General features: G+C 34.4%; 1 protein-coding gene across 2 annotated transcripts in view; it reads left to right on the top strand.

Annotated features, from left to right (window-relative positions):
- Positions 1 to 1,538: 1,538 nt before the first annotated feature.
- TMPRSS15 (transmembrane serine protease 15) overlaps positions 1,539 to 15,558 on the top strand; it is a 145,425-nt gene continuing 131,405 nt past the window's right edge. Inside the window, exons 1-4 of one of the 2 annotated variants that reach the window (XM_004371353.2) lie at positions 1,539 to 1,711; positions 4,498 to 4,628; positions 4,894 to 4,961; positions 14,105 to 14,256. In XM_004371353.2, the coding sequence (XP_004371410.1) occupies positions 1,567 to 1,711; positions 4,498 to 4,628; positions 4,894 to 4,961; positions 14,105 to 14,256 (496 nt within the window). In that variant the 5' untranslated portion in view covers positions 1,539 to 1,566. The remainder of the gene's footprint in view (positions 1,712 to 4,497; positions 4,629 to 4,893; positions 4,962 to 14,104; positions 14,257 to 15,558) is intronic. The other variant, XM_004371352.2, reaches the window with a different exon arrangement.

Below are 15,558 nucleotides of genomic sequence, written 5' to 3'. Positions count from 1 at the left end.
ACCCTGTACTTGGAACAGAGCATATGAACTCACTTTGGTATCTTCTCCTAGCCTACTGTAAAGTCAAAGGAATGTAACATAGAGTTCTACTTGATTTTCTAAAAAGTGGTTGCTTCTGCATCACCTATAACAAAGAAAACAGTAATTGGGTTGCCATCATTTTGGCTCCTTCAAGCGGCACCTTCTTCAGGTTCCAATTTTATTGGAGGGTCTGGCCTATATTAGAATCATCCCCTAGAATATAAATAAAATAGACTTCTCCCAACTCCGTCAGTGGTATATCTCATTACTTCAGGTATATTTTAAAATATTTAACAATAAAATTAGTATTAACTCAATTAAATATAAACATATTTATTTATATTCTACTTTTTATTACAAAGAATTTCAGAGTGCAACATGCAATTTTTTTCCTGTAAGGGCAAAGAAGAAGAAAGTAAAGTAACTACTCATTTTAGACAATAATAATATGGTATAAATTCAGTGTACTAGGGGCCCCTGTTTGGGACCTCTTTACCTCTGGCCAGCTTTACTTACTAGAGCAGAAGACAAATTGATTTAGTTCAGAATAGGTTTGGTTTTATTTGTTTTATTCTGGACTCATTGTCATTCAAGGTGTTGAAGTTCCAATAATAAACAGTATTTTGGTTATTATACAACAGTCTTGACTTTGCTGTAGAGCAAAGGTCTACAGTTATGAGTGTAGTTATCTTGTTACATTAATTAGTGTTTAAAGAGATAAAGTCTAGGTTAACTGAGCAATGTTTTCAACACACAGAATAGTTTCTTAAAATAGAAACAAGTACTTTATTCCTTTTATGACACATAGTCTCATTCATTGATAACTTCACCATAAAGTAGCCATTGCTTAAGTGGACTTGCCCTCCAGTTAAATCAATACTGCCTTGTATTGCATAACTTCACATAGCTGATACATGAAGGTTCCAGAAGTTTAGTGTTTTAATAATATATATATACATTAGAGAGAGAGAGAGAAAGGTACATATTAATATATGTTAGACTTTATATACATCTGTGCAAAAAAGTTAGTTTTCATAAATCTACACCCACACAGAACAAGAGAAATGCTTTCCTAATGACCTGAGTCACAGACTAGAAGGTTGATTGGTAATGAACTGTCCTACAGATGAATAGCAAGTGCACGTGCCTAATGACTAATTGGCCTACCATGAATTTCATAGTTTTCCTAATAGTTCTCAAAATGATAAAGTGTCATTTTTGTTTACATCATGCATTCCATTCCATTCACTCTGACAAATGGCCTGTTCAGGTGATTAACATTTACAACTTTAAGCTTCTCTTTACTCATTTATATCTTCTTAAAGATTAACTGCCCCTTTAAAGCTTCTTAACATATAGAGACATAATGTTTCCAGAAGGACGTACACACCTGCCTCACACTGACTAGTATGAGTGTAGACATTGTTACTTTACAAATCTTCTTTAAGAACCTGAGATATTTTGCTCTCCAGTTGATGCAGGCTTCTACGTTCTCTAATCTATAGAAACATAGTTCTTAGATTAGCAAGACTTCAAAAAACAAAAATGGGGTTGAAAAGACCTGTGTCTTCGAACTGCAGTTCTCTCAACTCCTTTGAAGTCATGCTTGCAGCTCTCCTTGTCATGTTCGTGGTGGTCTGTGCTGGCTTAATTGCGGTGTCCTGGCTGGCAATCAAGGGATCTGAACAAGGTAAGTCACACTGAGCAGGCTGCTGGAAGCACTCTCATTGAATGTACACACTTTAATCTCAGTTATCCTGTCTGGGTAGTTTATTCACTGCTGTGTTCTCACGACAAGATACTTATGTGTCACTCAGATGCTTCATTGTTGTTCACTTTATAGAATATTACTAAAACTTAGTTGTCATATAATTTGAACTTTAATCCAGAATTCACATATGAAAGCAAGTTTTCAAAATAAGTATTGGTAAATGATTTGGTCAGTTTCAACATATATCAAAGTAGGTTTCATAACCCATGGGATCGTTCTGATAGAATTTAAGTCCTAAACATTTTAAAAGGTTGTTAACACCGCAAGTCGATAAATATGTGAAAATAGGAAAAATTCAATTATTGTTTATTTCTAGCAATGGTGCCCTTCATTCTCTTATTAGGCCAACAATTGTAATTGCAATGATTTAAAGAAATTTGTATGTAAATGAGACATAAAGATTTCAAGCTGAGTTGCAACGTTGGATAAACAAAAACAATGAAGAAAAGATAACTATTATTTAGAGCTAGCATAGACCGCACCAGCAGCTAATGAAAGACCTTCAAACGTATTACCTTGAGACACAGAGAATGTAAATAACTTGCTTATGTTTCTATCATTAGCAGGTAGTGGAAATAAGATTTCAAACTAGACAATCCAGCTCTAGAAACTGTGCTCTTATATTATCTATGTAGTTATAGGATTAAACTTTTAAAAAATGGAAGCGTGGCCTTAATCTGAGTACTAAAAATTTATTATTATTTTTGTTTGTTTAGAAAATTTTTATGTTCTTTAAATCATGAATTATACCCAGGCATGCTAATTCTTTCTAAAATTTGTAGGGTAAATTTTTTTTACATGTGAGTTTTTAGTTTTACCAAGAAAATTCTCAGCCTTTGAATTAGCTATTTTCTTCTAGTAAATCTGCAAGTGTAAATTAGAATCTAGTAAGTATAATTTACTGTTTTATAAAATAATTTTAGTGTAAGTCCTAGTTTATTTCAACACTATAACCATATAGCCACATAAAAGTAATATATTTTTAAAAAGAAAGAACGCTGTGGATATTTTCTATGATTATGTGAACAATTAATTAAATTACAGAGGTTCACTTGGGCTTTTAGAAAACTTGCTGTTTTGGTCTTACTTAAATGCTGTGAATAACTTTATGAATGTATGCACATTTGGAAGTCCATGAAAATCTTGATACTCAGTAAAGATACCAAAAAAGTCATTTTACATAGTAAAATAGAAAAAAAGCATTTATAAATGTTTATATGATTTAATAGTAAACAACAGAATATAAAAAGGGATTTAAGAGAAATCTGTAATAAAGCACCAGAGGACATATGACATAATTTTTTTTTCCTTTTTTTCTTGAAATAATATTAGACACATAAAGTTGCAAAAATTGTGCAGGGTTCTCATATACCCTTTACCCAGCTTCCCCTAATGTAGTATCTTTAATAGCCACAGTACAACTACAACAACCAAAAATTAACTTTGGTAAAATACTATTAACTGAACCACAGACTTTATTCAAATTTCACCAGTTTTTCCACTAATGCTCTTTATCTATTTGGGAACCAATCCAGGTTCCTACATAGCCCTTAGTTTTCATGTCTCATTAGTCTCTTATCATGTGATAGTTCTTCAATTTTTTCTTGTCTTTCATTTTTAAACACGTAAATATAAATGCAATTTTCAGCATTTAGAACACAAACGAAATGGTGTAAATAGTGTTACATCAATTGTGTAATCATTCTTTGACTTAAACACAACTCATTTATTTTTTGAGATACTGTTTCTAATGTTCCTTCTGGACTGGGAAGTTTGCTACCAGGCAATCCTGTGTTCAAACTCCAGATCTGTTACCTATGAGCTTTACTATCTTGGAAAATTTTCTTAGTCATCCTAAGTCTCAGTTTCCCCACCTGGGAAAAGAAATAATAATTTCTTCCCTTGCTTGGTCATCATGAGAATTATGCTTTCATGACTGTGTGAGTTTCAGTTTACATGATTCATTTTGACTATAAAAATATATCAAGGAAAATATTCTAATAAGCGCATTAGGCAGAACTTAATGACACATTTTATTAACCCTGTTCATATTCAATCTGTGAGACGAATAACTTTTTTTATATTAAGGTAATACACTTTCTTCATTGTTCTCAATAACTTCTCCTATAACAACAGTCATCTGCTGGCAAAAGGTCATACATGGCAATTTTATAATTATTGGAGTGAAAGAAAGTAGCTTCAAAGCTATGTTTCAAAGTATTGCACACACTGAAATCCTCACAGCAACCCACAAGTAGAAAACCAGCAGTGTCCCTGGATGACAGGTGTTCAGGAAGTGTCTGAAAGCAACTACAAAACTTTTAATGGTCCATTTCTCACCATGTCTCCCTGAATCTGTTCCTGTAACTGGTGGAAGTTGATCGGTACCTGCATCTTTCAACAAGCATCTCAGTTAAAAAAAGCAAAAACTAGGAGACCTAGAGTGTGGATTAGACTTCAATTTAAAAAAAAGAAGAAGATATAAATAGGGTAGAAATAAAGTTTTTATTTTTAATCTTTTAAGATAACAAGACAGCTAAAAAACAGCTGATTTTGAAATACGAAGATTACAAAGAAATTGGCCGAACTACAGGGTCAACACATCAAATACGAACTTGCCTTGTGTCTTTACTGAAATGTACGTATTCTCTCTTTCTATTCATGCTTCAAATGTCTAGTGTTTTATTTCTTATTAATTCATCTAGATGCAGTAGTTGGAACCAGTCATGAAGTCAAAGGGACATTTAAAATAACATCTGGAACTGCATATACTCTTAATTTGCAAGACAAACTCTCAGAGGATTTCAAAGTTCTTGCATTTGACCTTCAGCAAATGGTAAAGAATCGCCTCTCTTTTAAAATTTCATAACATATGCTCACTAACTCTTGTCAGAAAATATATAAGATCCTGTTTTATCACTGTGAAAAAAGTTAGCAAATAAGGATAATATGACAGAAGCTTAAATGTATGAGCCTTACCACCACTGAGAAGCAAACTGCCCCTAATCTGGTTCTAAGCAGAACATAAAAACTACTTTGTATTCATTTTTGAGCAAAAGTTTAAATCTTAGTCTTTATATTTTTCACCTTTTCTCCTTTAGATAGATGAGATCTTTCAAACAAGTAATCTGAAGAATGAATACAAAAACTCTAGAATTATACAATTTGAGTAAGTATAGCTCAAAAAATTTCTACTGATTAAAAATAGAACCACAAGCATGATTGTTTTGGTAATATTTATAAAAGGTTATCACTATATATAGAAGAAATGAGAACATTTAAAAATTTTCAGCTTTTTTGTGATCATTTAAGGTGTCATGTGAAAAAAGTGATACAGCATATACTTTCATAAATGGTAGCAAATAATAATAATTCCAGATACTTGATCTTATGTAACATGTTTTTCTTTCCTAAGAGAAAATGTTTACAGAGGCACATAGAGAAGGCTACAGTTGTATGTATGGAGATGCAGATATAGGATTTGAATTGCTATAAACGTGTGAAAGAAGTTTGTTAGTAATAAAATAATGTTGCTTCATCCAACTTCATTTATGCTATAAATCATAAGGGAGTGGCCAATTATTCACTTTTGTACCCGGAGGGAATAGCACTGTGCCTGGAGAATAGTAGGTGCTCCATAAATGAATGAATCTTAGATTCATAGGATAATGATATAACTCCACTATGAATACCTGAATCAGGAGTTGTTTTATTTTTTTACTGAAAACTGCCAAAGGTCTTTGGAATAAAGATATGAATCAGCAGGAAAGTAAGGAAAGAAAATTGTAATGCCTGTTAGAATCTATAAAATCAAGTTAAAGGGGAAAAAGTCAATGAGAGAGCATTCTATTAAAAAAAAATTAAATGAGAGACTGAAGATCTGCTATATCTGAAAAAGAGAGGGGAGCACAGATTTTCGAATAATTCACAATAAGAACACATAAATGAAAAGACAATACCCAGGAAGCTTAGGGAAAATGCAGATCCTATGACGCGAGTTAGGAGCCCTGGTGGTGCAGTGATAAAGAGCTTGGCTGCTAACCAAAAGGTCAGCAGTTCAAATCCACCAGCTGCTTCTTGGATACCCTATGGGGCAATTCTACTCTGCCCTATAGGGTTGCTATGAGTCGGAATCGACTCGATGACAATGGGTTTATATGTTTTCATTACATTATAAAGTTACTGGCTATGAAATTTGAATATTCATTAATTTTATCTTTATTGATTTATTATTTATTATATCTCAGAGCCTAATATTACATGTTTGGGCTTTGCTCTACTATAGCTTACAGTCTAGTAGAAATTATTACAATTTTCTTGCCTACATTTTGCATTGATGTTTAAGGTTTATGAATTCAGTTAGGAATGTCCAAATAATTTGAATATCTGGTATATTTTGCTCTCTCTTTAAAAAAGCATTTTGTTATTTTTTTTGAAAAGTTAAGCTTTCTTAGCCCTATTGTGAGAAGGAAATGGAAGGCATATGTGAGCCAAAGGTGTTCATGGCACACCAATTAGTTCAGTACAATTAACAAACTGAAATTTCAATACTAAATAGAATATCACCCAGTACTTCCCATTTGTTCTTGTAGGTAGCAGGCACTTTCATACGTTACCTTATCTAATCCTCACTAGAGATTTATGGGTTTTAGATTATCAACCCGTGGTTCAGAGAAGTTCCAAAGTCATGCTGCTAATACCAATGTCTGTCTTTCTAAAAAGACTATGCTCTTTCCACTACTTATTTTTGTATAAAAACATACTCAAGACAGGGAGAGGAGCAATGAGAGTTAAGCCTAAAAAGTCACATCTTCAGAAACTGTCTGATTGATGTTTGGTATGTTTCCCAGTGAGTACTATCTTCTTTCTCCATATTTTCTTGCGTTGATCCTAAACTAAGACCATTTCAAATGCAGTCCCATTCTTTTATCATTAATTTTCTTTGCTCTTTACCCTCGTTTTTAATCTTGTGTAGAATTAAGCACTTTAAGGGAAAGCTTATGGGAGAATCTGTGCTCAAACTAGGGTGAAAAACAACTGATTTTGTAATCTCCTTTTTATAAAATGTCTCTTTTTCAGTAATTATGCATGTATTATTCTTTGTGTCATGGATGCTTGCCATTGGCGTTAGCATATAGAAAATAATAAATAGGAGTGTGATGAGTTAAGTGAATTGAGAAGTAAACTTGTAAGAATCCATTACTGATTTTGAAGTTGTGATGGTCCATTCAGAAGTATGTGAAGGGCTTTTCCAGCATTAAAATTGCAACTATTCAACTTGGTTATGAATTGATTATTTCTTCATAGTGACCTCATTGTTGTTTTAGCAAAAGCTAGAGGCAATTTGGAAGATGAAGTAGAGCATCCACAGTGGCTTTGTGTAGGTGATATGGTTTATAGACACATAAAAAACGTAGGAAGTATGTGTGTGTGTTTGTGGTTATGAGAATGCCTTAAAGATTTAAATGTCTCTACTTTCTTTAAAAAATTGTGATTATTTTCTTTTTCCTCCTCATGAAAATGGCACGTTGTTGTCATGTTTGCTTCATCTGAGCCTTTTTAAAATCAGCTCTTCGAACGTGATGATGGACACTAAGTTACCTTGTAGTTTCTGTAATCTACAGAAAGCAGCATTTCTCTCATCTTCCAAAAAATGACCTTTAGTTTAGGATAAATATCCTGAAAATTCCAGAAAAATATAACATGCTTCAAAAGAAAACACGGAATGCAAAGTTAAAACCATCTTATAGTAGAATAAAAAACCTAAGGCCAAAATAAAAATAAAATATTCTGCAGTTTGCATAAGTAGAGCAAATTCTCACAAAGATGAGAGTAATGACAGATGCTTTTTAAAAGAGGCACAACATATATTAAAATTATTCTGGAACCCTGAAGCAAATATATTTTTCCTCTCATTAAATTAATGTTCATTTAGTCATCAGTTTATTCTTTCACTTATTTATTCAATAGGCATATATTGGACTTATGTGGATCCAGTAGTTAACTAGGTTCTGAGAATACAGATATTAAAGAGAAAATCTCTGTCAAGGTGCTAACTTGATCACTATGGTTAAGGAATTTGCTCTTGTATTAGACTGTTGATGTATTTAACACTATTTTTGATAGGTTATTAGGTTTTAAGTTGCCTAAACACAAAGAGTATTTTTGGATTAAATGGCTAACATCTAACAGTCACCAATAATGCATTAGATTATGATGAATTTATGAAGGTGAAGTCTAAAATCCTTGCTATGAGAAAATTGAAACACTGGGTATATGTGACAAAAACCCAGGAAATGCTAACTAATGTTACCAGGCAGCACATGGCAAGTTGCAGACACAATTTGTGTAATAAGATTATAGGAAAGAGATGGATTTAAAATCTTGAAACAATGTCGTTGAAAGAGGCTTCAATAATGATGTAGACCAATCCCTGCTTGATTGCTTTGGGCTGGAACGTTCATAGCCTCAGTAGAAGTCCATTCTAGTCCAACAGAACAAAAATACCTACACTGTTTAAGGTGGATAACTCACAAAATAATATCTGATGAAAATAAGGAAGCCATTTGTATATGGGGCCGCTGTGAGTCAGTACCGACTCAATAGCACCTAACAGCAACATGAGCATCCTGCAAACTTCGTACTGAATAATCCCTGTTATCACAGTGTTTCGTTTATTGCTTTATAACTGTAGTTTGCTAGAAAATATTTCCTTGTTCTCTACTAAGTCTTCATTTCTTTGACTCTCATCCACTGATCTTTGTTGTAGTTGTACTGGTAGTTATTACAGAACACATGGCCTCATCTTTTGATCTCAGTCTTTCCAATACCTGAAGACTGTTGCTAACATTACTATCCTAAATGCAGGTGTTCCCTGAGGATTCATCTCAGAGTGGCACTCTGATCAACTTTTCCTCTTCTGTCCTTCCATTCCTCCCCCGCTTTCCTGGAGGACCTCCACACCAGCATTACCACAGTACCAGTATGCCCTCAATGCATACTGTTTCTCTCTTTGTTACTTAGTTGTTGCCTGGAATTCTTTTTCTGCCAAGGATGTAGTTGTTTATTTGCCTGCCTCCTTACTAGACTGTGAGCTCCCTTAGGACAGAGAATGCATCTTTGCTATCTGTGTTTTGAGAGCCTAGTAGATGCCTAGCTCAGAGTACATGCTCTATAAAAGCCTTGAAAATGAATAGACCATTTATTTAACACCAATTATTGATGTATTGAATGTTATGTTAAGGAGCCTTGGTGGAGCAGTGGTTAAAGCGATCAACTGCTAACCAAAAGGTTGGCAGTTCGAAACTGCAGTGGCTCTGTGGGAGAAAGATGTGGTAGTCTGCTTTTGTAGAGATTTACAGCCTTGGAAACCCCATGGGATCACTATGAGTCAGAATCGATATGACAGCCGTGGGTTTGGTGTTTTTTTGCTTGTTTGTTTGTTTCGGAGTGTTATGTTTGGTGTTAGCACATCTTACTTCAACTCTCCTTCTACAGATACAGAAGTAAATACTCTATTACCTTGGCTTTAAGTTTCTGTTAAAATATACCTTTAATTAAAAAGCTCTAAAATAGTTCTCTGGAAGCACAAGAGTGCTAAGGTATTAAAGAGTTTCTGAGGTTGGAAGGATGGGTCATGGGAGGTTTTATGAAAAATGTTGAACACAATCTGAGAAGCCTGAGTAGAGACTACCTGAATAGAGAAGAAAAGGGAAGAATTAACATGGCATGTTGACCATACTGTCTGGCTAGAGTTGAAAGAAGGTTCACTAAGAAGACATTGAGAAGCCAGGAGGTTGTTGAATGTAAGGTTAGGAGTCTAACATGTAATCTGTGTCAAACGGGAGCAGATGGGACTGTTGGTCATTGGAGAAACACACTGAGCCTGACCTTAGAGAAAGGTCTGATATCTAAGTTCAACAATTGAATCAGGGAATCTGGGGACAAGGAGACTTGGTATATGGTCTTCACAAGCATCGCAACATTAGTAAAAGAATCCTTAGATCTTAGTGGCCAAATAGCTGTAGGAAAGTCATGTCAAAGGCCAAGAGATTATGCTTAGAAAAATAATGGCACGTGGTCGCATGGGGATTGTTTAGTGGGTAAAAGAAAACTCGGGGCTTTACCATTTCCAAATGGGGCAAAACTAATTCTATCAGTGGTGGGCACAAAGAAAAAAAGCAGAAAGCGTCAGTTTTTTATTTTAAAAAAAAGTTTTAAAAATCCTAATTTCTTTCTTTCTCTTCCTTTCATCTATTTATCTGTCCACCTATGTTCATCAGTCTTTGTCTGATTGCATATTCTTAATAATTCCAGTAGTCTGTCACCATCTGCTGTCTTCGTTCCTACCTATGATCTACAAGCTTCTACTTTTCTCTTCCAGGGCTTATTACTCCTGATAGCTTCTTTCACTGGCTCAATACCAGGACTAGAAAGAGACGTGGTCTATCAAGAAAGGCTGATTTTTTTTTCATCTTTTTTAAAGTGCTGTTTTTAAAATTTATATTCAATATTTATTCAGTGGGGACAAAACCATGCATGCAAGCATTTTATTTTCCACTTAAGCTACTTTGAAATGAGTGGAACCAATTTTTCTTTTCCAGTTTTATAGAGGATTGAGTGTGGAGCCCTGCATTAAAGCATCAATTCATATGAATTTCTGGAAGGTTTCACTTCTCTTAAGGAGAGCTGGCCTAGGTAGCTGCCCTTCTTTAACCAGGCTCTGCCCTGTGCAATTCATACAAAGTACAGTATCCATTGTAGGGCATATCAGGATAGTTTTGATATCAAGACCGTTTGTGTTCACATGTTGAAAACATGCTGAATAACTTTATTTTTACTAGACTGGGAAAACTTAGTAAAAATAAGTTGTTGTTTTTTTTTAATACAAGCCAGGTGTGCTATCAAAACCCTAGCATTTTGTTTTATATTTACCAAGTAATCCTTTATTTCTCTAGATTGTAAAATCACTATATTTGAAACTATAAATTATTTGAACTGAGGAATTATTTTTCTTTCCTTCTTTATAGTTACCTAGGAGTCCAATATGGTGCTGAAAGCTTGATAAATATTTTATAATAATTCTCCAATAATATACTTTATCAGTGTAAATATACTTTCTCCTGATGGTAGCAGAATATTTTAAAATCAGAAGTGAGTTTTTGAAAAGAATGCAATGCAAAAGAATTTCGTGAAAATGTCTGTAAGATAAATTAGAGATTGGTACTTTGGGAGGCTGAGAAGAGTAGAATAGGAAAAGGAATTCAGAAGCTGGTGAAGAGAGTAACAAGAAAACATTGATGTTTACTTTAAATAATCACATATCAAAAGACATACTCTACTGACAGGAAAAAGTGGCAGACTCATAACCAGCTTTATAAATTCTAGTTTTAAAATCCACTCGATAAAATCAGGGAACCGAAATAACTTAGTTCTCACCTAACAATATCCACACCAGCTGTGAAAAATGCATCTAAAAATCCTTTATAATGCTATTTTCTTTTTTGCTATTGATTTTAATTAAACTCATGCCACATGCTTGCATATATGGTCAAGCTATAGCACTGAAAACCTAAACTTAGTCATTAACCTATTTCCTCTTACTTTCCCAAACATCGTTCAATGTCAACCTCCAGCCCCCTGCTAAACTGTGTGTGTGTGTGCAGGCGCACTCATGCATGTGTGCCTGATCACCTGTTTGAGCCACTCTGCAGGCCAAACAAATCGTTTACTCTCCAGTGAGAACACTTTTTGTTATTTTGTTTTGTGGAAAGCGCTTTGACTCAGAGAGCATTTAGCAGTTGATTCTTTTAAGAAAGAGCTGTTTACCCTTTGGGACAATATGCAGCTTATGTTGCCCTTTGAGCACAGATAAGTCACAAAGTTAGGAAAAGACAGTCTTGTTCATTCAGCAATCCTAAAGGTTATCAATATCATTAAGGAAAATAAGAGATAAGAAACATTTTGATTTATTGCACAAAAGCTCCCACTACAATGATAGGATTTATCTACTTAAAAAAAAAAAAAAGAAAAGACTCATACTCTACTGGAACACAGTACTTTGAAATGAAAATGGCCGTTGTTTTGTTTCTTTTCTTTTTCCTAAAGGAAGAATTCTAATTTACCTTAATAATTTAAAATCAGTCTCACAGTAGCAATAGTGATCATGACTAAAATACTGAAATTACAGCTTCAGCTTTCTCATTAGGTGAAACACAAATGTTTATTGTGGTTTTCCTGATTTCTAGTATGTATCTCTGTTATCGCAACAATTACTTTAAATAAGAAAATAAATGTTAAAGAATACAACAGTATTTGGATATAGGATATGTAACTCCTGTCCTTGCGAAGTGTAAATTATTAAATGCAATGTATAATTCACCACTAAGAGAACACAGCTTTCATACAAAGATGTCTTCTGCCTAAGGATGAACTAATCCAGTTACCTTCAACTCAGTGAAACATTCCAGATTTGCACTTTCTCCATCAAAATGCCTCATTTCTTCTGCTACCTAACTCCAGTAAAAAAAAAGCAAGAGTTTCGTCAAATGAAACGTGGAAATTACATAGAGAGCAAACACTGATTTAATCAGAATTAATACTGTCTAGTGTGTGATCAAGGATAAGATGAAAACATGGGATTGAAGATAGAGAAATAAATGGAAATCGTTCGTTATCACCTTTCTTTAACCATATCCAAGCCTGTCCATTTAACTATTTAAATTTTTGAGTAATGGTGGTTATACTTGTTGCCATCCAGTCAATTCCGACTCATAGTGCGACACTATAGGACAGAGCAGAACTGCCCCCATAGGGCTTCCAAGGCTGTAAATCCTTAGGGAAGCAGACTGCCACATCTTTTCTCTGTGGAGTGGCTGGCAGGGGTTCAAACCTCTGACCATTGCATTAATAGCACAGTGCTTAACCGCTGCACCACCAGGGCTCCTGAGGGTGTCTAGGGAGATATAATGTAAGAAAGAAAAGAAAAAGAAATAAAAAGGAAAGGAAAGAAACCATCCCTTGGAAATATGGAGGGAAAAAAAGTATCTTCTTTCAAAAATTCAACTAGTTATTTTCCCCATCTATTGGGATATCACTATGAGTCAGAACTGACTCAGGGCAAGGGGTTTGGTTTGGTTTATTTGGATATAAATTTCCGGTAACTATGCAAGATATATAAAAACCTGGACTTTCATCTAAAACAAATGTGTTATTTTCTGTTCCCTGTTAATAAACAGGTCATAATTACGTTGAGTGTAGTGGTGTGGGAGGTGGGGGGATGGAAATTATGTTTAAATATATCTGCGAGACAGAAACCCTGGTTCCATTCCTGTAACTGACACTAATAAGCTGCATAACCTTGGTCAAAGTTACTCAATCTCCTTATCTTTAAAATGAAAATGCTGGACAATATCATTGCAAACATAGAGCAATCTCTCCTTCCTGGAGCTTCTGTTTAAGTAAAAATGGGTCAAGGCTTGAGCGTTGTATACCAGCTAGGATTCTTTTAAGTTGCAATTAGCAGAATACATAATAAAATTGTCTTAAGGTAAGTGTTATCTGACATAAGAAATCTAGAGCCTCCAGCAGAGGTTAACTCAGTGGTAGAATGGCATAATCAGGAATTCAGGTGCTTTCCTTCTTGAACTCCACTGTCTTTAGCTTGGCCATGCCTCACCTCATGGTCCCTAAATAGATGTAACAGTTTCAGAAATCACATGTAGACATAATAATGTTCAACAAAGAAGAGCAGTTGTCCCCCATGAGCCTTTTTTTTTTTAATTAGACATGGAAAAGTTTTCCAGAAGCTTCCCATCAGTCTTCGCCTCAGACCCCATCAAGACTTCACACTATATAGAAAAACAGTGTCTAAAACCAGGAAAGCAATTTAAGATTTCTCTGTATTTGTAAATCATCACCGAAAACTTATAAATCCACACCTATATTCCTTAAAACAGTAAATTCAGAGTAAATGCCATGATACCATGTCATTTTGTTTAATTTGACACGTCACTCTGCGAATGGCCTGGCTTGGCGATTAGTGTACTAATATGGAACTCAGAAAACTCAGATGCCAATGCTAGGTTCACTCTAGGGCTTTGTGTCCTTGGCAAAGCATTTGTTTAGTCTTTCAATTCCTTTTTCTCCCACCTGTGAAATAGAGATAGTATTTGACATAATCTGCCTTACGCAGGTGTAATGAGGTTTAACAAGGTGTAACTGTAGAGAATTTGAAAAACATCTGACAGGAATTGAGCAAAAATTACTTGAAAAAGGCTGACTTTTCCTCTTATATCATCTTTTTCTTTGTAGAAAAGGCAGCATTATAGTCATATTTGACCTTCTCTTTACCCAATGGGTGTCAGATGAAAATGTTAAAGAAGAACTCATTCAGGGCATTGAAGCAAATAAATCCAGCCAACTGGTCACTTTCCATATTGATCTGAACAGCATCGATATCACAGGTATCTGTGAACATTATTTGATTTCTTTGAATCATTAAGCTATGAAATTAAAATTCTAGCTATAGACCAGGAAGGCAGTGGGAACATCCTTGCGTTTAGGAATTGCCTGAGGCAACACATTTACATGAGAAAAGTGAAATAAGGAGAAACTGTATTTGAAATAAGGAGAAAAAACGTCAGTGAGAAAAAGGTTCTGAAAATACCAGCATGCAGAAATGTTTGTGGTGCTTATCACGTTCTTTGCGTGACTTTCGGGAACTCTCTATCTTTCTGATACAGCCATAGACATTAGTAGATTACAAAGTCAAGTGGCAAGGTCCAGGATCTAATTGAGAACCAAAAGAAAAAGAAAAATACAAGAAACTATATTACAGTTTCAAGTTGAGAATATTCTCAACAAGTTCAGGTTACATTTGACATGCTGACTTGTGTTAAAAAACATTGTATAAAGATAGTACAAAACTTAGTTACATTTAGATGTTTAATAACTCCTGTGCTATGTGAACTTTCAAATTTTTCACATTTTAAAATTGGAAAAGAATTTCATAAAAACCTTGCATTTTTATACAGTATACTGCTACATCAAACTTAAACAATTAAAATATTATCTTCTTTATCAATATTTTACCACAAATAATTTATATTTGAGACTGCCATAGAAACAAGACAGTACAAAAATGAAGAAATACTAAAATTAGAAAATCAAATTAGTAGAAGGAAACCCTGGTGGTGTAGTGGTTAAGAGCAATGGCTGCTATCCAAAAGGCTGGCAGTCTGAATCCACCAGGAGTCCCTTGGAAACCCAATGGGTCAGTTCTAGTCTGTCCTTTAGACTCGCTATGAGTCGGAATCCACTAGATGGCAAAGGGTTTGTTTTTCACTTAGTAGAATGGAGCAGTGGTTAAGCATTTAGCTGCTAACCAAGAGGTCGGCAGTTCAAATCCACCAGCCATGCCTTGGAACCCATATGGGGCAGTTCTACTCTGTCCTATAGGGTCACTATGAGTCAGAATCACTGGAGGGCAATTTGTTTTTGTTTTTTTTTTAATTAGTAGAAGAGAATATATCTCTTAGCACAGTAATCATAAATATAAATTAATGAATTTAAAAAGTTCATTAAATGAGAGTTTTTCAGCAGATATGTTTGATTTCCTTTATCTTACATTAATGAGCCCCTATGTTTTAAAACTATTAAACATGTTAAAGGTTCAAGAAAACAGCCAGTTTTTTTATGTTTTATTTGAAAAGCACTTTATACTTAAATAGTACAATGTTTCCAGTAGATATTATTATATGCAAAGA

The sequence above is a fragment of the Trichechus manatus genome, unplaced genomic scaffold (assembly GCF_000243295.1).
Source record: "Trichechus manatus latirostris isolate Lorelei unplaced genomic scaffold, TriManLat1.0 scaffold00012, whole genome shotgun sequence".
In the NCBI taxonomy this organism is placed as follows: domain Eukaryota; kingdom Metazoa; phylum Chordata; class Mammalia; order Sirenia; family Trichechidae; genus Trichechus; species Trichechus manatus.
This window is presented reverse-complemented; position numbering and strand designations above follow the sequence as displayed.